Here is a 24052-nt window from a genome sequence, read left to right on the forward strand (position 1 = left end):
CTTTGCAGCTCAATTATGTAAGTTGTTTTCTTTGCGTTACACTACAGAGTAACTTGTTTAGTAATTTCCACATTGAACTATTTGGCAAGTACCATGTGATATTAAGTGTGCTGAGGAAGGAGCAGAAGTTCAGATCCAGCCAAGATAATGAGGGATTGTTCAACACAAGGCAATGCTGACTGCTTAATCAGTTTTTTCTTATGATAAGTGAGCACTCCAGCTTTAGAAGAAAAAAAACTTCATTGTTTTATTTTTCTTGTAAGCTATTGTTCTTTTTATTATGCTTACTGTTTAATATCTCTTTTTGCAATGAAAATCTCAGTAACTACATTCATAAAAAAATGCCTCAGATATTTGTCGAACAAGCTTCTTTTATATGTTCATCTCATACCAGTTATTATATTATACTGACCACAAGCATAGAGAGAAAATGGTCCTATGGGATCAGTTCTCCACCTCAGTTAACAAACTTTGTAAATAAATAGACTCAGTTTGTGTTCCATCGTATTTGCAGTTCTAATGTCACAGTTCCAAATGTTGCAGTCCTGTGAATTGACTGATTTGAAAAGGAATCACAACATCCACACCCAAAGATATACATGAAAGCACGCACATGTACATGCGCACGTGCACACAAACAAACACACACACACACACACACACACACACACACACACACACACACACGCACACACTCGACTTCTAAATGGTTCGTGTCCAAGACCTTCAAGTTTGAGCTCCACAGCTACAAAATACTGTGAATGTCACAAAGCTGCTGTAATGTCACAAACGTTATTTGCTAGGATATTGCCTCCTTTACCCTTTGGTATTGGTGATGAATCCATCCTGACTCTTGTTATTTATATTCTGTAACATTAATATCTCACTACATTAGACTGAGGGGAATACTGTAATGTACCACAACCTCAGGTTGTGTGCCATCTTATGCACAGTTTTATTCTCACTATTCCAAGAATCGTAAACACAATAATATGAATTTCAACAATTTTAAAAGGAATCCAAAACGGTTCCCTATTAGATAAATGAACACTTAAAATGTTGAGTATGACATGCTCAACCGCTTTCAAGCAAGCGTTCATCTAAGAGAAACCTAAGAATGTCGAAACAATATATTTGTTTTTATGATTAGGTGCTTTTTTTTTTTTTTTTTACTAAAGCTAAAGTACCACTGTAAAAAGAAGTTGAACATTCCACATTATCATGATGTTCTGCATAATTTTTTATCCCTACAGTATTGTACATAGGTATTGTTATTTTACTATACTCAGAGATGTCTCGCTATGGTGGTTATATTTCGATAATTTTGTTTTTAGTCTAAGATTTCTACCTCCAGAGATATTCACTGTGCTTAAAAATAAGTCAGTTTTGGAGCATGGCTCTTATTCATGCTGCTTTGTCATTTAATTTAAAATGGTGATGGTAGTCATAATTTACATTTCACTTTTAGAAGCTTGGCAGATTGTGGCAAATATTTATTTTCCATTTAATCTCTCTGGTTATGTGTACCTTGCCATCTTTTAAATACAGTGCATAAAACTTTTTCTGTTGGATTTGAAAACAATGCTTAAAAAGTTTTGCATTCCTTATTAGAGTTACAAGGACTACAATTGTGATCTACAAATCTATAAAAGTAAACTTTCATCTTAAGTTCTAAAGCAATGAATTTTGCAACTCTGTGAATAAAAGTACAGATTTTTTTCCAGAGTGTGGGGTATATATACTATGCACCCCAGCATTTTTTTCTATATATGCTAGGTCAAAGGTCCTTCAGTGTATAACAAAGTGGAGGACATACTCTGAGATGCTACAATCCTTATGTTAATATACTTTCAATAGTTTTGAGGATTACAGTCGTGAATGGAATTATAACTGATCCTCTAATATTTGTAATGGCAAAGAATCGGCTGAAGAGATTCAGAAGCTATTCTTTTCTTATTTATATTCAAGATATCAGTAATTCCAATATCCCAGCCTGAGCTTCTCTTTTATTTATGACTGAGAAAGTCATGATCCTACATATATTTCAGTGGTTTATGGCATAGTATAATAGAAAGATAACAGTTTATCTATGCCCTTCCTATTCCTGCTCTGGGCCAAAGATTTTAAAGGGAATGAAACTTTAAGATGTGACTGACAGTGATTCAATTTCTTAAAAAAGGTTTCATGATATCTCTTGCAGAACAAATAGCACATAATAAGTTGAGCATCAGAGAATTATTACACAGAGGAAAATCCAGCCAAACCTGGCTTTATTTATATGTGACCCTTTAGGGAAAGTTTGGCAGACAAGAACTTACGCTGAAATAAGGAATTTTGTTTGCATTGAGTTGTCTTTTAAAGATGGGCATGCTTTTTTTTTTCATTTAATACCATATAAAATTTTCTTGCTAAATCTGAGACATATGATTTCATATCTGAATGTAAACAAATAAATGAATCAATTAAAAAAAAACTCATCAATGAGGTTCAAGCAGAAGCAGATGATATGAAGTGTCATCCTAACAGAACTCAAATAAACTAGTTTGAAACATTTTATTTTTATAGATGTTACAATAACACGTTCAAGATCACCCACTGAGATACTCTTATCTAGTACTGGGTCAGAAATAAGTAAGTATGTTAATTTTTTATATGCTGCTGTATTTTGTCTTTGTAACTTAAATAATATATGAGAACCTAGAAGACTGTTTTTTTAATAAAAACATGGTTCTCTATATTATTTCTTATAAATGTAAATGTCAGAGCTGTTAACTGAAATGTTAAACAGTATTAAAGTCAGGTACCACTATATCATCATTTATAAAACTAGAAAATGTAACATTTTAAAGATTATGGTGCATTTCTGTATAGCTGTTAACTAAATGACAGTCCAGAAAAGTAAAATACTGTTCAAAGTAAAGCGCTGATTGTTTAAATGCATTGAATGATTCCCCATATGGGTTAATGCTTCATTTGGATAAAATTTGATGATAAAAATGTAATGGTATACCACTGACAGCGGACATGCAGATTACAGTAATTCTTCTGCTTTGGTGTGCATTAGAAAAATTATTAACAGTTTGAAAGCACAGTTTCTTCCTAAGCATACACCCCCCTCAAAAACACATACACTTGTATTCTTGAGCAAAGTAAACTATTAAAGTGAAAAAGTCAGACACACTACACCAACTGCGGAAAGGACCACAAAATAATCAAACTGAGTAAAAGGATTACCACTGAATACACAGTTTAATAAAAAATAGATTAAGCTCTTTCATCGTTCAATTCCAGACTTCATCAGAATCAACTTAGTTAATCACACTTACTTTTTCAAAAGCTACATTAGGTCACAAAACCTTAAAGACACAGCAACCTTTTCATAAAACAGTTTGTAAAACACTCCATGCAACACTTTTAAAACCTAGTACAAAAACATCTATACAAAATTGAATGTACAATATAAAAATATGTAGATAATTTTTAAAAACAAATCCATCACCTGAGTATTTGTTAATATGTCTAAAGAATGCATTTGATTGTTTTTGCTTCTAACATCATGCTCATATTCATAGATCCCAGTTCTAAGATAATGTTCTGTTTTGCCAATGTAAAATGCTGTGCATTTTTTACAGGTAGCCACATAGACCACCCCTTTCCTTTCAGATATATCCCCTTCAGTAATCCAGCTATAGTTAATGTAAATATTTCTCCCTCTTTTATAAAACAACATTGTTTGCACTTCTCAAACTTATAAATGCCCTTTTTGTTTTAGTACTAATAGCGCCCCTCTCCTTGATTTCCATTAACTTTTTGAAACAAAGATTTTTTTGTGCAATAAATATGACTTTTCACACATTTTTTTCTAGTACTGATAGTGCTTTGGACAAAATTAGAGAAACCAACATAAAGAAATTAAATAGAGACAAATATGACTATGAACATGGGCTTTATTACCCCTTACCTCCAACTAATGTGTCTAATGAACCGCAGGTCGTGACTGAGACTGGGTCTGGTGGTTCTGACTCAGCAATTGCCCATGCAAATGAAAATGAAAATGGCTATCTAAGTTCAGGTAACAATACTGACCCTGATGAACAGGGTGTGAGGAGAAGTGAAAGAATCTCTAATAAACAAGAACGTATTATTACTACTATCACCACCAGTGTAGGTAGTAATTCTATTCCTCCCCAGGATTTTCGAGGGGGCAACGTGAAAACTCCAGTCAGACTACAGGGTGGTTATCAGCAACAACACTGGAAGAAGAAGCAACAGAACAAATGGAGGATGTAGTGGACACAATTTCTGAACCCTGTGTGGACTAAAATATAGCAGAATGTGGGGTTACAGTGCAAACTCTATTTAATAGCACTGGTGACTTTAAAATATTTAATTACTCTGATTTTGTACCATCATCTATTCTAATTGAGACTTTGGCCAAAGGTTTTACTTTCGTGCCTACTGCACGGAGTGATTTGGTGAAAACGTTGGTGGATTTGAAATGCTTTACTAGGAAGCTTAATTTAAATGTGTTACTTGGTAATTGTTGTAGTTTAACGAATGATTTTAGAATTTCCAGTATTTTTAATCCACCATTGCAAACGTCTATTCTGCTTTCTGACAAATGTGGTGAAAATGACATTAGATGCCTTTTGAAAAATAGGCCAGACCATCTGAATTACACTGATAATTTACCCCCCCCCCCGAAAGTGATGTGTTGCATGATTTGAGATTTGCTGGCATCTGTATTATTAAACCTGATAAGGCATGGGGGTTAATTTTTATGACTAACGATGATTACATTAGGAGAATGTGTTTGTTGTTGTCCAGTAGGGCTTATGAGAAAGTCTCTAGGAATTAAATTAATCGGGTTTACCAGCATATTAGAAGTTTTATTAATAATTTGTTCATTGATGGTTCTGTGGACATTGATTTATATAACTATTTGAACATCTCCAGTCCAGTTGTGCCCATTATTATTAGACTGCCCAAAATCCACAAGGATTTAGATAATCCTCCTTTACGTCCAATTGTGGATGGCAGACAATCAATTACCTATGGATGTGCAAAATTTATTGATAGTAAATTAAAACAACTACTTAAGGAACAGATCCACATCTGTAGGGATTCATGGGCATTTTTGGAGGCTATTAATAAATTACCTTATAATGACAAAGTTAATTTTTTGACAATCAGTGTTCGGGACCTTTATACTACTATACTCCAGGATATGGGGATTAGTTGGGTGAGAGACTTTCTAGTGGCTAAACAAGTGGATGGCTTGAATATTAATCTTATTGAGTACCTGTTAGACTTAGTACTTAACAACAATTTCTTTATATTTAATAAAGAATTTTATTTACAAAAGTCTGGCATTGCCATGGGCTCTCCCTGTGGTGCCATTTTTGCGAATACTGTGATGGCCCACTGGGAAAAGACCCTTTTGTTCAAAGATGAAAATTTTAAGCAAAGAGTTGTGTGGTACACCCATTATTTGGATGATAGTTTTAGCATGTGGAAGGGTGACCAACACATGGCTTCTGATTTTGTTGATCATATTACGGGTTTTACTAGCTTCTTGGAGTTCACTTGGAATTTCCAAAATGAAAAAAAATAGCCTATTTGGATGTTGAACTCACAAAAGATATTTAATGGGAGATATACATCAATGATCTTCAAGAAACCCATGTATTCCAATGCCTTCCCACATTTCACCAGTTCTCACCCGTACCATCAGAAGAGGGCAGTCATTCAGCGCCATTTCGTTAGAACATCCAGAATGGTGTCCCTTGATGGTGAATTCCTGGAGGAGTGTAATGTCTTGAGAGGAATGTTTCTTAAGAGGGGATCCCCATTGAGATTAGTGAACCAGTTGGTCAATGAGGTACAGGACAAAAGATTTAATGGATTTTTTAGACCATTACTGTTTGGGGTCAGAAATGATGGGCAAGAGATTGGAGAGGGTCTGGTGCGGGTCCTGACAGGTCAGATTGTGAACCCCCCCTGAGGACAATCCCCTGGTATTCTACATTGACCAGGTTGCCACTAGTGGGGCAGTTGATACAGTGTTGGATAGGGAGCCCTCACCATGTGTTATTGGTGGCACTAATATTGGATTTGTTACTACGTTTTTATTGGATGCACCACTATTAAGATCTATCTTGGTTAAGAACTGGTGCTTCCTGTATGAGGATGTGATCATCTGTGACAAGGTGGGTGATGCACACAAGGTGGTCTTTAGGAGATGTTTAAATTTGAAAGCCATTTTGGAAAGTTGTAGGTCCTTTGAATATTCCCCACACTGTGGTATGTTGAAATGTGGGAGTTGTTGGCAGTGTAAATATATTAACACCGTAAGTAATTTTATTGTATGGAATCAACAGTATTTTGTTAAAGTGAGATTTAACTATGGGTCAAGGGGAGTTGTGTATTTCAGTATGTGTCAAAACTGCCCAGCCTTTTACATCAGTAAGACAGAGAGGCCTTTGAAATATAGGATCTATGAGCATGTTTATAATATTAATAAAATGAATTTGAACAATGCTCTTGTCAGACATGCTAAAGTTAACCCTACATGTAAATTTTTGTTTCTTGCTATTGATAGAATAGCTGAAATGATCATCTCTGAAAATAGCTAGCTTAGCATCTTAGACTCAATGCGCATAATGCCCTAGGGCTCAATGACAGTTTATCTATTAAATGTATTCTTAAATTGAAATCTCTCCTTAGATAAACTGATCCTTTGTCTTACATTTGTGGGCTATTGGGATTTCTTTGATACATTAATTTTTAGATATACAATTGTGTTTGCATATTGTTATATGTTTGAAATGTTTTAATTATAAACATATTGATTATTTGTTTTAGGCTTACAGTGGATGAATAGCACGTGTATAGCCATTTAAGGTTGCCATTTTAAATCAAGGCAGACTCTGATTTTTGAATTTGATGATGTCATGTGATTTTAATATTTAAGAACCAATTTGTATTGTTACTGTTGTCTAAAGAAGTTTGCTTAATTTAGTAAATGAAAGCTCTTACTACATTTCTTTGTGGCTTGGAGTGTTTCCTTCTTCATTGGTTTTTGAAGTTAGTTGTTTTTAGCGTTCTCTACTTCATCATGAATACAACTGAGAAAGGTAATAGGGTAACCCCTCTTTTTACACATATTAACCAAAACGCAATTTTCCTGAAAAAATAACTGCTCAATTGAGACCATTTTCATTAATCTCACCTTGTGTCCCTTAACAAGAGCTTTCTTTTGAAAATACTTGTGTCAGCTATTGTAGTGTAACAGGGATTTATGGCAGATGTGTTTTATAAATATTGGAAACTAATTGGAACAGCTATCTTTAATAATAGTAACATCCAAGTAACATATCTTATCACAGTTTACATCATAAGCAAACTCCAAAAAAATATGTAGTTCCATATAAACAATAAATTTCTGCTACTTATCCAGAGTTCCCCACCAAGAAATAAATCTGTCATCAAGAAACATGTTGTATAAACCCAACTTTTTAAAACAAAATAAAATTCCATATACATCTCCATTCCCATTCAGCCATTACCAAATTAGTGAATTTTGGGGCACATACTGCACCCATTGCATCAATATACTGGATGTCATTTAAAAATGGGACTGTTTGAAACATTCTTTCAATGTGGAACCGTGAGGAACATGGACTTTTTAAGGCTCAAAATGAGAAATGTTCTTCATAATGTGGTATACTTGAGATGTATGCTTCCCAGAACTAAAAATAGAATGAATAGATATAAACAGTGTTTACCTTTACAGAAGACACAACAAAATTTTGAAACCACCTGAAACATCACCATTACCAACTTCAGCTATAATAAGTTAGAATTCCTTATTTTTAAAAATTTATATTATTCTATGTTGATGCATATAATAAATCCTACCTATAAAATTAATTTCATGCAGCACAAATTTTAAGGCATTCTTTTTAGTGTTGTTTTTATATATTGTTTCTTAATTCCAGAAAAAAAAGGTAAATCCTAAATTGGAACTGTTGGAGAATTAAAATAACATGGGATTTTCACATAATTTGAGGTTTTAGCCCCAAGAACTAGCTCACCACAAGATGTATTTCTGCTCATAATTATTATTTATAATACTGTCAGCTTGCATTATTATGTCTTATGTGCCCAGAATCTGTATCAATTTGCAGTATATATTGATGCAGAAGAAAATATATATATAATGAAATAACAACAAGGGCTGGAAATTAAATTTAAAATCATAGGCATAATTTTGGGATTCCATCTTATGCAAATGGAATTTCTTTATTTATTTATTTATTTGAAAACCAACAATCAGTGTCCCTGTTTACAATAAATGGGTTGAATCACCACTAAAATACAATATTGTTGAACTCTGTTTATAGCTGTACAACTACTCTTGGTCAATAAACTAAATGTAATTCAAACAACAAAGTTTATTTTGTTTTTGCCAATTTGACAGTTTACTAATACATCATTGTTTAAGCCAAATTGCAGACTAACTCTTTCTTTTATGGTCTGCTGCACAAAAGCTTTTGCAAGCATTTCTATCACTTTAGACTTATTTAAAAATGTTCTCGGTTACTATATGAAGTAATATGACCACTCTTTAGAATGAGGTTTACTTTTACTAGCTTGAATCATCCTAGCATAATTTTCAGTTATTTACTCAAAGAAATAATGAAATTTGGAAGGTAGACAACATGCATGTATAATTACACACACACACACACACACACACACACACACACACACACACACACACACACACACACACACGCACGCACACAGACACACACACACACACACACACACACACACACACACACACACACACACACACACACACACACACACTTGTTGTTTTACACCCGATATCAGCTATAATCAAACAGAAGTTTAAACAGACATCGTTTTGATACCAAAAATGATGGCCATTTAACATTTTAAACCACAGGTCAGTACAAGTTACACCTTATGCTAATCCCTTTATCAAAAATAATGCATCCTGCATTTACATCAGAGTCATTCACGATGGACTAAAGAGAATCTTGCAAGCATTAGGTCTGTTCTTAGAGCAGACAGAAATAATCTGATAATATTATTGTTGTTAACTCATTGAGTGGACTTCTAAGAAAATATTAATTCAAAGACACATGTCAGTGATGTGCAGTAGCAAACAGTAAAAAAAACAGAATATTTTTGTTAGCTTGATTTAATACAGACATAAAACATGAATAAATAATACAGCAGAACTATTTAAACAGCAGGAAAACAAATCTGAAGCCAATTGAAGAAATAGAAATATCATAAAATGTCAAAGACATAAATAACAAAAAATATTCCTGGAATTATCAGTGATTATTTTGTCAGTGGATGAGTAGATTGTTCTCTTGCCGATAATGATGGACTGATCTTATAGCACCTCTCAAAGAAAAATTCCTATAGAAAATAATCTTTATTAAAAAGGTCATCCTAAGAAGAAAGAGTTAATAAAGAATAAACATAAAAAAAGGAAGCATGTTATAAATGCAAAATGATGTGCTCTGTACACAAATACAAACAGTATAATAAAGTCAGCCTATTTATACTTTTATTTCATGCTCATATTCTGAACTATAAATAAATACTAACATTTTGAAACAACTTACATTTCTGTAGCTATCCTCAAAGTAACCCTGCAATCCACCTCTAGTAACTTTTGCAGATCAGTAACTCTTTTTGCCATTACCCCAGAAATGTAAAACATGTGCCTAACTTCAAAAAAAGCCAAATGCCTACACATACCCCAAAAAACGACCTCTTCTGCTATATGGTCCATTACCCCATCTTATTATGGACACAATTTTCCCCTTTTTCACATTAAGAAATCCATAGAGGGCTTTCCCACCTTTTCAAGTCTACACTACACTTAACACATTTCATTAAAAAATCTAAAATGCACTGAGTTTTAATTCTTCCAACTTGTACCCAAAACCTGGAAATACAGACATGTCAATATAAAGACCATCATATCCATCAGAAACTTCTGGAAGATACTGAAACCATATGTCTTAAAACAACCATTATATAAGTTCTCACAGAAAAGATCTTTCACTTAATTTTCAATCAGAATTCTACACTAGCTGGAGACAGATCCAGCTGTTTTCTAATGTTTGATTAACCAGACTCAATAAGGTTATTTTTCACTATCTTGAGATATTGTGCCTTCAGCATCACTGCTTTTTCCCTTCTATAAACCTTATCTATTTGGTGAAGCCTAAGCACTGCTTCTATTCTTCTGTACCTAATTCCACTTGCACTGAATTTTCCCTTTTTTCTCAGATTCTCCAACCTGTTGACTCTCTTGCATACTGGGTCCACTCATCATTGTTATACCTTACAACATTTTGCAAATATCTTGGAACATAATTGTAACATACTCTTGTGTTAGATGATCTTATTGTAAATAATTTGCCGACATGTTTGTGGAAAAACTTGTACAGTTTGTTTGCTGTGTCCATTTGGTTGTAGATCCCTAGGCTCATCTTAGAAGTAGTCAATGCTGTACCCCAGCAAATAATGTATTAATAAATTAAAGAAATAAACTTTCCTTTCCCTACAATGATCAATATGTTGAATCGTGTTTTCCTTGACTCATACTTTATTATATAATACATATGAGCACATACCAAAATGATTTGTCTCACTATGCCCAGAACTAATTTTCCAGACTCCATTATCTACAGTTAATATTTTCAGTTCTTTGAGGCCTTGACTCTGACTTACCATTCTTCAACATCTCTTATTATTGTACATGCAATAAAAGTGTACTCGGTTGTTTCCTCCTCCTCGTGCCTTTTCATTGACTCATTATTTCTCATTCACAACTTTGCAATGAATTCTATCTTTCATTTGCAGACTATGATGAAACAGCCTCCAAAGAAGTAAACCATTTTTTTGCATCATGTCATTTTGTTTTCTTAAATTCCCTCTATGTTTTGCCACTCCATGTTCAAGCCATAACTCATCATTTTCATATACTTTTTCCTTCTAACAACTGTTAATATCTGTCCTACAACACCCTCCCCTTCAAACATGTACTATATTTTGTGAAAATGATGCAAACTGACTAAATGCATCATTGGTTATCTTAGATTAACCCCCCCTCCGCTTTATATTTCCAATTCTATTTTCATTATATTAGGATGTGCCAGATGTTCAGTGTAATCTTAATAATAAGTTCATGAATTCTACCTTCAGTTCATGACATATCAGATATTCCATCCCAAACCAATGGCATTTCCCAGAAGTACAGATCCTGCTAAATGTAGTTTCATTTTTGTGTGACATACAATATATTCTTACAATCCAAACTTTACATTAATCTCTTGTATTACATATGTCCAGTCTTTCATAATCATTTCTTTATCTGCAAAATCAAGCCATAACACTGTAATGCAGTTATTTATAAAATTCAATGTCATATTTTTCATACCAATGTGCAATTGAAAATTCAAAAATATTTCCATCATCTAACAGTCTTTCTTTTGTCATATAAACCTAGTTACACCCACTCAGATACCATACCACCTTTAGAAATCACTCTACAAACAATTGATTTACTATATTCAGTGAAATATTTAACTACAAATCTTCTAGTCTTTATTAATAATATCAGTAAAAAACTCTTTGATTCTTTTCTTAGATATTTTAATGCTTTACTTTTTTATTTTCTAATTCTTGGATTCGTTTTCTTCACATGTGGTTTGGTAACAGACCAGTTTGTCCAGGTACATCTTCAAGTGGGGCTAGATAAACATAGTAGCAAGAATTAAGAGGATGGGGGGAGGATAGGGTTAAAGGGAAATGAGGGATGATTGGGAGGAAATGAGGTAAGGGAAGGGAGGGGCTTAAAGGGTTTAAGCAAGTGTAACTGGTGTAGGAATCATGTTTTGGTGAGTTGGGAAAGGAAAGTGAGTGGTTGGACACTGATTGATAAGTAAATAAGCAAGCTGAGATAAGCTGCTTATATGGTTGGATGTCTAATTCAATAAATGGTAACTTAAGTGAGTGGTGGTACGCTGCATCATAAGTAAGCGACTGGAGGCATGGACACTGCTTACTGGACAGGATGAGTGGGGTCACCCTATCTTATTTTAATATTACATGGATGTTATCCTCACCTATATCATGTGTTGGTTGTAATAAATAAATATTGGTTAACAATCATGTTTATGGAAGTTTAATAAAGGTCGTCAAATGTTATTCAGTGTGATGTGTTTATTGAAGGGGACCAGGGCTAATCATTTTATACATACTACTTTCCGCATTACATACTTTCTGAAGTGAAATCCTGTAGAACCTTCATCATGTATTCAGGTAACACTTTTATTTGCTCCTTTTGTGCCCTTAATTATTTCTCCAATATTTCATAAACACAACTTCTTTCTTCATTTTAAACAAATGTGATTTATCTTTATACCTTACTGTTACATTATTCTTAAATATGTAATTGTGACAGTTGCACTAAGAAAATGTGCAAAATGTCAAACCAGCACACTAAAAATACAACTAATAAAATTATTAACAAAAAGAAAAAAAATGACCATAACCATTATCAGCCACTGTCAGAAAACTCTTTGTTGTAACCTAAGGAAATTTTTGCAAACAAATGTTTTGACTTTGCAGTTAACATTGTCATTGATAAATGCTTTAAATCAGTGAGTGTCCTCCTTCCTTCTCCATAAATCCTGTCTCAGCCCTCACCCATCTGAAATTTATAAAGCAATTTATAAACAAACAAAAAACCTTTCAATATACACACATATATCACATCAGTGAAACAGAGTACTCTGCAAACATTTAATGGTAGAGAAAACTGCTGAAATATATGCTTTAAAAACACACAAGAAGATGCTTTGTGTTAGTCAAATTCTACTCATACCTATCTATGTTGACAGAGTATTAGCAAGTGAGTATAGTGCTCAGGGCTACATATGCATTTTTTGGTCTGGCCATGTCCATATCAATCCCATCCGCAGTCCTTAACCAGCCTGGTCCCCAGGAGAACTCCTGTTTGTTTTACTTTCCATCTGCACTGACACTACATTTTTTAAGGCATAGTCCTTTTTTAAATTTTTCCTGCTCCCTTTACACATTTGTAAGGATGGAGATCTTAACTCTGCCCTCACACCCCACTAGCCATCAGTAGCAGTAGTACCATCAGTACCATCAGTACCATCAGCACTATCCATACCATCAGCACCATCAGTACCATTAGTACCATCAGCACCATCCATACCATCAGTACCCTTAGTACCATTAGTACCATCAGCACCATCAGTACCATTAGTACCATCATTACCATCCATACCATCAGTACCATTAGTACCATCTGTACCATCAGTACCATCAGTATCATTAGTGCAATTATTCCCATCAGTACCATCAGTACCATTAGTACCATCAGCACCACCCATACCATCAGTACCATCAGTACCATTAGTACCATTAGTACCATCAGCACCATCCATACCATCAGCACCATCAGTACCATTAGTACCATCATTACCATCCATACCATCAGTACCATTAGTACCATCTGTACCATCAGTACCATCAGTATCATTAGTGCCATTATTCCCATCAGTACCATCAGTACCATTAGTACCATCGGCACCATCCATACCATTGGTACCATCAGTACCATCCATACCATCAGTACCATTAGTACCATCTGTACCATCAGTACCATCAGTATCATTAGTGCCATTATTCCCATCAGTACCATCAGTACCATTAGTACCATCAGCACCATCCATACCATTGGTACCATCAGTACCATCCATACCATCAGTACCATTAGTACCATCTGTACCATCAGTACCATCAGTATCATTAGTGCAATTATTCCCATCAGTACCATCAGTACCATTAGTACCATCAGCACCACCCATACCATCAGTACCATCAGTACCATCAGTACCATTAGTACCATCAGCACCATCCATACCATCAGCACCATCAGTACCATTAGTACCATCATTACCATCCATACCATCAGTACCATTAGTACCATCTGCACCATCAGTACCATTAGTACCAGGATTACCATCCATACCATCAGTACCATTAGTACCATCTGTACCATCAGTACCATCAGTATCATTAGTGCCATTATTCCCATCAGTACCATCAGTACCATTAGTACCATCAGCACCATCCATACCATTGGTACCATCAGTACCATCCATACCATCAGTACCATTAGTACCATCTGTACCATCAGTACCATCAGTATCATTAGTGCCATTATTCCCATCAGTACCATCAGTACCATTAGTACCATCAGCACCATCCATACCATTGGTACCATCAGTACCATCCATACCATCAGTACCATTAGTACCATCTGTACCATCAGTACCATCAGTATCATTAGTGTCATTATTCCCATCAGTACCATCAGTACCATTAGTACCATCAGCACCATCCATACCATTGGTACCATCAGTACCATCCATACCATCAGTACCATTAGTACCATCAGTACCATCAATACCATTACTACCATTAGTACCATCCATACCATTAGTACCATCAGCACAATCCATACCATCAGTACCATCAGTACCATTAGTGCCATTATTACCATCAGTACCATCAGTACCATTAGTACCATCAACACCATCCATGCCATTGGTACCATCAGTACCATCCATAGCATCAGTACCATTAGTACCATTAGTACCATCAGTACCATCAGTACCATTACTACCATTAGTACCATCTGTACCATCAGTACCATCAGTAGCATCTGTACCATTATTACCGTTAGTGCCATTAGTACTATCAGTACCATCAGTACCATCAGTACCATTACAACCATTAGTACCATCTGTACCATCAGCAGCATCTGTACCATTATTACCGTTAGTGCCATTAGTACTATCAGTACCATCAGTACCATCAGTACCATTAGTGCCATTAGTGCCATCAGTACCACCAGTACCATTAGTACCATCAGTAATATCTGTACCATTAGTACCATTAGGACCATCAGTACCATCAGTACCATTAGTACCATCAGTAGCATCAGTACCATCTGTACCATTAGGACCATCAGTACCATTAATATCATCAGTACCATTAGGACCATCAGTACCATCAGTACCATTAGTATCATTAGTGCCATCAGTAGCATCAGTACCATCTGTACCATTAGGACCATCAGTACCATCAGTACCATTAATATCATCAGTACCATTAGGACCATCAGTACCATCAGTACCATTAATATCATTAGTACCATTAGGACCATCAGTACCATCAGTACCATTAGTATCATTAGGACTATTGCCATTATAATTCTCAAGCACTAAATATGCTCAAGGGCTTGGATCTTTGAAAGGTTACTGGTGAAACTTATAAATGTGTCTTGCATCAAGTTACAATACAGTATGAGCAAAAACTTTATGTATTTATTTGTCCTTAGTTATTTATTAATGTATTTATATGTCATATCTTGGATGGTTGCACTTTGAACAAGCAAGGTTTATCATAGGCAAATTCTGGTAATCTTGCCACAAGGTTTCTATAGGATAAAGTATTACATTGACTTATAATTTTAGATTTTCTACTTAGTGCGTGAAATTTGCAGCTGATGTTGATTTATTTATATAGTGTTTCCCTGTTCTTTCTTTACAATTAGTACATTTGAAAGTCCACTTTTTAAAGGTAACACTTTTGATTCAATAAATGTTGAGCTACATACATAGAATATCATATATCTACAATAGCTGCGTGCAGGTTCAAGCAAGCAGTACTGAAAGATATCTTTTTCAAAAATCAGAGTAGGGGAGTACATTTACGAAACATAAAATGATAGAAAAAACACATTGTATCCATTAAAAACATCATACTGGGTTTGAATAACAATGCATAAAATCATCTCAAGCATAGACAATTGCTGAGAGTACTCATAGCAAAATCTAACAATATTGATTAGGCAATCAATGTTTCATAAACATGGCAAATAAAAATGTAATTATAACTTATGTGATGTTAGCAGAACATAGCTTGCACACTGAACTTATGTAGGACTGCAGGTCGCTACACCCAGACATAATGCGGATTTGCTGTGTCATTCTGCTGCAGTTTGGATGCTCTGCCCTTAACTGTTTCTGCTAGTAGGTCACTCAACTGACACAGAACATACATAATATATGCTTTATTTATTTACTCATTATGTAAGTGGGAGTGCTGATGTGGTCTTTGTGGAATGGAGCACTATATTGTGTTATGATAGTTACATGTAATGCTGCAGTTGTTTGTTAAGGGAACAGATTTTGCCACACTGTCCATTTGTGTGCAGCAAATCCCCATGTATGGTGTGTCTTTACTGTTGACTGACAGATGCTACATGTTCTGTGGCAGAAAGCTCTGTCACTGGAGAATGGTGCTAGTTATGTGTAATAAAATGGTTTTCAGCATAATGGATGCAGAAGTGAAGCTGTTGAAGTCATTGAGGTTATGCCCAGATATGTCCAACTATATGAGATGCAACGTTCTAAAAAATGACAACATATTATGAAACCCTTCTTTATTAGATTAACAGATATCATGTCAATATCCTTTGTCATGACCGATATCATGTCAGTGTCCTCTGTCATGACCACCAGCAAAGGGGTGGTAAAAAGCTCTTGTAAAGAATCATGTATCTGTACCCCATTTTTTTAATACAGTCATCTAAAACTTGTGACTGCTCTTGGAATGATGGAGGGGTATGAAAAATACTAAAGTACAAAGTCATAATTACAATAGAAACTATCTCTTTAGGCATGGTTCTAGTGGCATCAGTCTTATTCATTCAAATCTTCCAATGGCTCTAGATGCCACATTTCATTTCAGGTAGCTTTTTATGTAGTTTATTCATGAGATTGATAAGATAACTGTTTTAAGTCTTATTCTAAATGGCACCACTGCTATATACAATTCATGTTTGAACATTTTTTGGTATATTCAATGTCTGCATATATCTAAAGGAAATTTCTGAAACTGTAATAGTAAAAGAATCACTTTATAAATCCTTGCACCTTAATTTCACATGTGATACTCCAATTTTGAAATCCATACAGAATGCATTACTTTTTAAATATGCTTTGTTTATATTAAAGCACAGCTATGTTAGGACTGCAGTAGTGGCAGTATCATGAAATCTGCTCCAGGACTTCTGCTTCAGTACCTTTTTTTTAAAACTTCACATGCCTGCTTAAAGTTGTTTTCCATTGCCTTTCCATTTAGCTTGCTACCCTTTTTTCACCTGCTCCTTGAGTCTGCCCCTTATGACAAGAGCTCCAGTTTTATTTTTTTTCTCAATCATCCCAGTGTTTTATTGTTCTGGTTTTAAAACACTGTGTCTTGGGCTTCTGCACATTATGGTAATCTGACTTCCAAAGTTCCTCCCTCCACTCCTTCATTACTATTGTCTGTTGTGTAACCCATAACTCATATGTGGTTTGGAATGTCACACCTCCAGCAGCCTACACACCTTGCATTCCACAGACTTTTCTTAAAAAATCAGCTAAAAAGCATAAGATGAACAAGTGTAAATATTTTTTATGAACAATCAAAGTTATTACAATTGTACCTATGGCAATGTTATCAGTAAGACAGTGACAATAGTCAGTGCATTAATAGTCTTGTCCAAAAAATCAGTACATTATAATGCACAAAATCCCAATTTATATATTTTCTAAACTTTCACAAACAAATGTTCTTATCTTAAAACTATACAGCCTAGACATACACTGTTTGAACATTTTGTCAAACAGACACATGACAACAAAAAATTCCTTTATAAGTGCATGTTTATCGAGACATTTACAGAAACATGAAAACATCAGTTTAATTATACAATTAGCAATGCAAGTAATACTGCATATTTCTCAAGATATGCAACTTACAGTTCAAATATCAAAGAGTTTTCAACAAAATATAAGGTTTCAACTGATGTCATGCAACAGTTTGTAATTCACTTGTTTTCTGAAGTGTTAAGTACATATAGAAATATTACTTACTTTCATAATTACTAGTAATCAGCTAGTTTATGGCTAAGGATGAGACATATGAAGGGGTGTATGACAGGTTGGACACAAAGGAGGGAGAAATGGACCTGTATCAACTGTCTAGACAGAGGGACCAAGCTAGTAAAGATGTGCAGCAGGTAAGGGTGATAAAGGATAATGAGGGAAACATACTCACAATTGAGGAGAGTGTGTTGAGGAGATGGAAAGAGTACTTTGAGGGGTTGATGAATGAAGAGAATGAGAGGGAGAGAAGGTTGGATGGTGTGCGGATAGTGAATCATTAAGTGCATTGGATTAGCAAGGAGTAAGTAAGGATAGCTATGTAAAGGATGAAGAATGGAAAGGCTGTTGGTCCAGATGACATACCTGTGGAAGCTTGGAGGTGTTTAGGAGAAATGGCAGTGGAATTTTTAACCAGATTATTTAATGAAATCTTGGAAAGTGAGAGGATTCCTGAGGAGTGGAGAAAAAGTGTTTTGGTACCAATTTTTAAGAATAAGGGTGATGTGCAAAGCTTTAGTAAGTATAGAGGGATAGCATTGACCAGTCACAGCATGATGTCATGGGAAAGCAGAGTGGAAGCTAGGTTAAGAAGGGAGGTGATGTTTAGTGATCAGCAGTACAGTTTTATGCCAGGAAAGAGAACTACAGATGGAATGTTTGTTCTGAGAGTGTTGATGGAGAAGTACAGAGAAGGTCAGAAGGAGTTGCAATGTGCCTTTTTGGATATTAGAAAGCATATGACAGGGTACCTAGAGAGGAGTTGTGGTATTGTATGAGGAAGCCGGTAGTGGCAGAGAAGAATGTAAGAGTGGTACAGGATATGCACAAGAGTAGTGAGTAGTGAGATCTGCGGTGGGAGTGATAGATGTGTTTAAGGTGCGGGTGGGATTACATCATGGATCAGCTTTGAGCTCTTTCTTCTTTGTAATGGTGATGGACAGGTTGCAAACTGACAAACATACCGACATAGCAAATAAAAAGAAATCTAAAGGTATTGCTGCTCATTGTTAGGATCCTAAACCAGAAACTCTGCAGCTTACAAATTCTTCTCATTCTGGAAAATATAAATATTTGTGCCATTAAGGAGAAAGGGTTTAAAATCCACAGAAAGTACTCTGGCAGTACATGGCTTCAGTGCCTCCCACCCATACAGACCATTAGCTGAACATGAGGGACAAAAGGTGGCGGAGTCTCAATCTTTCTTAGCAACAAGCAGAATTCTATGTTGTAAAAACAGGATGATGCTCTGGGATCTATCCACATGCAAATCAGTATAGACAAAGTCCCATACCATATTATAGCAAGCTATAGGTCACTCTTTTTGTCCCTAGAATCCCATGTCTGATCCTAGACCTACTGGGGATAGTCACCATTAAATCAAGTACTCTATTCATGGGAGACTTTAACTACCCATCTATAGACTGGGAAATATACACTGCCTCATACTCACAGGTACAATGATCCTGGACTTTATTAACACAAATACCCTTGAACAGATAGTTTGCACATCCACCAGAGGAACAAATATATTGGACCTTGTACTCACCAATTTGGGAGAGTGCTGCTCTCTCTCCAGTACAATTTCCTTGCTGTGAGGTCAGACCACAAAGCTGTCACATTTGAAATTAGAATCAACTTGGTAACCTTAGAAAACCCTGTAACAGGTAGAAAGTATTTCGAAGAAAAGAACATCCTATTAAGTCATAGTTTGTCAAAATCCATGCCCCCCCCACACACACACACACACACACACACAGAACCCTGAGTTCACTGCAGTCTATGGAGAATTGGTCACACATAAATGGTTGTATGGAGACTGCTATACCTACTCAAGGTAAGTTCAAAACAAACTCTAAAAACAAACCACATTGGAGGAAACTTACCCTTAATACTGTATATAACAAAAGGAAAAAGTCATGGCTAAAATCTTGAAGAGCAAGTCCATAATGATAGACACTCTATAATTAAACCAGACAGGAAACTAAGAGGACTATTTGTGTCCAACAAGGCCAGTTCTGAGTTTGAGATAACCTCAGAGGCTAAAGACAAACTAAAGACAACCAGAATGCCTTCTACAGCTATGTACACAACCTCAATCACAGCACACGTCAGTGTCTGAGGTGGAGCTATGTACAAAACCTCATTCAAAGCACACTTCAGTGTCTGAGCTGGAACTATGTACAAAACCTCAATCACAGGACTCTTCAGTGTCTGAGCTGGAGCTATGTACAAAACCTCAATTACAGCACACGTCAGTGTCTGAGCTGGTGCTATGTACAAAACCTCAATCACAGCACGTCAGTGTCTGAGTTGGAGTTATGTACAAAACCTCAATCACAGCACACTTCAGTGTCTGAGCTGGTAGTCAGTGGTGCCACAAAATCTCATTCACAGCACATGTCAGTGTCTGAGCTGGTAGTCAGTGGTGCCACAAAACCTCATTCACAGCACATGCCAGTGTCTGAAATGGTAGTCAGTGGTGCCACAAAACCTCATTCACAGCACACTTCAGTGTCTGAGCTGGTAGTCAGTGGTGCCACAAAATCTCATTCACAGCACATGCCAGTGTCTGAAACGGTAGTCAGTGGTGCCACAAAACCTCATTCACAGCACACTACAGTGTCTGAGCTCGTAGTCAGTGGTACCACAAAACCTCATTCACAGCACACTTCATTGTCTGAGCTGGTAGTCAGTGGTGGCACCATTACTGAGCATATTTACATACCAAATCTGCTTGTTGACAAGTTAAATTCAAATATCACCCCTTATTCACCCCACCTCACCCCACGAAATACCTTCTGGCATAACCCCCAATATTTATAGGGAGCATTTCTTGGTGGAAATCTCTAAGGCCAAAAACACAGCCCCAGAGGGCCCTGACAATATCACAGAATGCCTCTTAAATAGCTGAAATATGAGTCATCAGGTCTGCTTGAGTTGCATTTCAACTATAGCTTCAGAACAACTTTGTACCATGAGAATGGAGGGTAACATGTATCCCAGTTCACAAGGGTAAACCATTAACCGACCCCGAAAACTAAATACTTATTAGTCTGAGTAGTCTAATATACAAAGCCATTGAATGAATTGCAATGAAAATGATCAAGCGAGACATAGGCAACCTTCTGACACTGCAACCAACCCAGTTTGGCATTGTCAAGGGAAGGTCATGCCTATTAAACCTGATGGACTTCTTTGATAAGGTCACCAAGGCAATTGATGAGGGGAAAGCAGTGCATATCACCTTCCTGGACATGGCTATGGCATTTGATAAAATACCCCACTCAAGTATGGTTGACAAACTCATTGAACAAGGCATAAACCCCAACACAACTCATTGAATTGCCAGCTGGTTAACAGACAGTACCAGAGAAGTAAAGATAAGTGGTACCACTTCCATTAAGAGGCAGGTGACTAGCGGGGTACCTCACGGCTCCATGCTGGGACCACTCACATTTGGCATCTACTTCTTGGAGGTAAATGCTAATGTAAAGAGCCTTTGGCTGACTAAGGTAACAGATAAATGCAAACTGGAAGCTGTCATAGAGTTCCCTGATAACACAAACATCTTACAAGGGGGTCTAACAATGACAAATGACTGGTGTCAAAGCCATGGAGTAAAACACAATGCCAAGTAATGTATTATAGTGCCTTTTGGAAATACTGCCACCAAGGCTAATTACTCCAGCAATAAAACACACCTAAAAGTTGACCCAATAGTCTTGGATATTGGGACATATGTTAGACAGTGATCTGGGCTTTCACCAGCATGTGGCCAAGGAAGTAAAATATCATTCTATATCACCCAGCTTTTATGTAAGGGAATGGCATCCGTGTCCAACAAAGTCATAGTGCCACTTTGCTCAGCCCTTACCAAACCCATTATTGGTATACTGCCCTCTTTGGCATGTACCTGATGAGACATATTTAGCCGATGGAATGCCCAGAGAGATTTCTTATGAGGAGAATCCAGGTTATTAACACATTGTCCTATATGAATCATCTTACAGCCCTATCATTGTCCTCTGTCTCCTACAGGTTACAGAGAGCTGATCTATGCCTGGCATTCAAAGCATCTTTGGATCCAGCTCTGATGGACCTTTTGCACATCTACAAAATGAACACCATCAGAACCACTAAATCCAGGGATTAAAATTTTGCTTATGCTGTAAATAAGATACGTTGCTTAGACAGATATGTCTCTCAGATGATCCCTATCTTCAACAGCAGATTCCCCATCCACATGAAGCAGACTTTGTTCCTAACCCTATTTAAGTGCAACCTTGACCAATGGATGGGAATTTTGGAATTCACCCTTGGTCTGGCCCCTAAGACTCTGATAAACAGAGGCAGATAGTAATGTCCAAACTAGCTTAACCCCACCTACCCATTACAAACTTCCTAACTAACATGCTCCCTTCTAATAAAATTCCATGAAACACAGGGACACACTTGGCTAGGATTCATAGCTAGACTTATAAAGGCCTTGGTAGGTTAGCCTTGGTGGTCATTAGCCTAGTGTTTACCTTTGAACCTATACATAATCAAATAAGTAAGATTCAACTTGCAAGCTTGTACCTTGAATACGACTTGCAATGAAATGTCAATCTCTTTAATAATTCCTTGCCAGGCAGATGTTGCAACACACTGCTTTCAGAATATTTCTCGGCTCCATATTGCAACAGTCAAAATCTTGTCAAAATTACTTTCCTTGTCATTTTAGTGCCTAACAGAATAAGAAAAAAACTATACTAAGACAGATTGGAAAATATTCCCACCAAAAGTAAAAAAACGTGCTTGATTCAAAAAAATTGCTCTGAGTTTAAGCGACTTTCTCCACAATAAGCCTGTCCGCATTCAGAAAGATTTGTTCTCAGTGAAAGTGAGTTCCACTAGTGCAAATCATATACCTGTAAACAGGCTTACAATGTGGGACCAGATTACAAAAGACTTGCTCTTGGATTAGATCATTTAACTTGGCAAGAGAGAAGGATTTCCTGACTATGTTAGAAACACACTGATAGACTATGAGACATTTGCCCACTTAAGTCCCCAAGTCTGTTTTGGCTGTGTCAGTCAGAAAAGGGGTACCATTTATAACATATGAGGTGGGAGTAGCTTTTTTTGTGAAATAGCGCTGTGTTGCATTTTTTTTTTTGCATTTAATTAGGGAGTGTTTTCAGTGAACTAGATATGTTTGTATTTCAGCTTTCTGCTGAAGTGTTTAGTATTAGTATATGAGGAAAAAAAATATCTACCCTGATGTCATTGGCAGGCTTGGTCGATCACATTTCTAGGATATCAGACTGTATGCCCAAAAATAAAAGCCCAACACAAGAGTACCCAACACTGAATTATGTTTTATCTTACTAGATGCTAGTTTATGAGAAGGTACCAGCAACTTTTATATCCTCAGGTCTGTTAGGTAGCTAACTGGCAATCAAATGGATAACATGAAGTTTTCCATTGTTTGTCTAATTTTTTAATAATGTCTACATAGGGGGTAGTGTCAAAAGCCTTGGGCAGATCAAAATAGAAAGTATGCACTGAGTACTTACTGTCCTCAGCCTCTGTAATCTTTCCTTACTTAGTGTAGGAGAAAGGAACTAACCTTAAAAAAAAGATTGGTATCTAGATCAGTTAAGTTGCCTGTATCTGCAGAAATGGGGCCTGCTATAAAATATTCCATGGCTCTTTGTATATGTCTGGTGAAGCTGATGGACCTGTGATCCTCCCAAAATATGTAGAAGGGCCTCCCTTGTGTAGCAGAGTAGCAGTTGCTGTTCACCAGGTGTCAGGCACAATCCTTGCAGATAGGCTGATGATGAACCTCGGAGATAACTCATAATTGCCTTTGATGACAGTCTGATGTGTTTTCTGGTGACATGTTTATTCTTTTCCTTAGGGCACTGGTGATAAATGTTCACTATTTTCAGAGCAGTGACCTGAGTGCTTATTGC

The 24052-nt window shown here is 36.2% G+C and overlaps 1 protein-coding gene across 8 annotated transcripts in view; it reads left to right on the forward strand.

Moving 5' to 3' along the window:
• LOC122800839 (uncharacterized threonine-rich GPI-anchored glycoprotein PJ4664.02-like) overlaps window positions 1–24052 on the forward strand; it is a 662067-nt gene that overhangs the window by 348506 nt on the left and 289509 nt on the right. For all 8 annotated transcript variants that reach the window (XM_044070146.1, XM_044070147.1, XM_044070150.1 and 5 more), the window contains one exon: window positions 2566–2631. In XM_044070146.1, the coding sequence (XP_043926081.1) occupies window positions 2566–2631 (66 nt within the window). The remainder of the gene's footprint in view (window positions 1–2565; window positions 2632–24052) is intronic.

Source organism: Protopterus annectens, chromosome 4.part1 (assembly GCF_019279795.1).
Source record: "Protopterus annectens isolate FY-2018-M chromosome 4.part1, PAN1.0, whole genome shotgun sequence".
In the NCBI taxonomy this organism is placed as follows: domain Eukaryota; kingdom Metazoa; phylum Chordata; order Ceratodontiformes; family Protopteridae; genus Protopterus; species Protopterus annectens.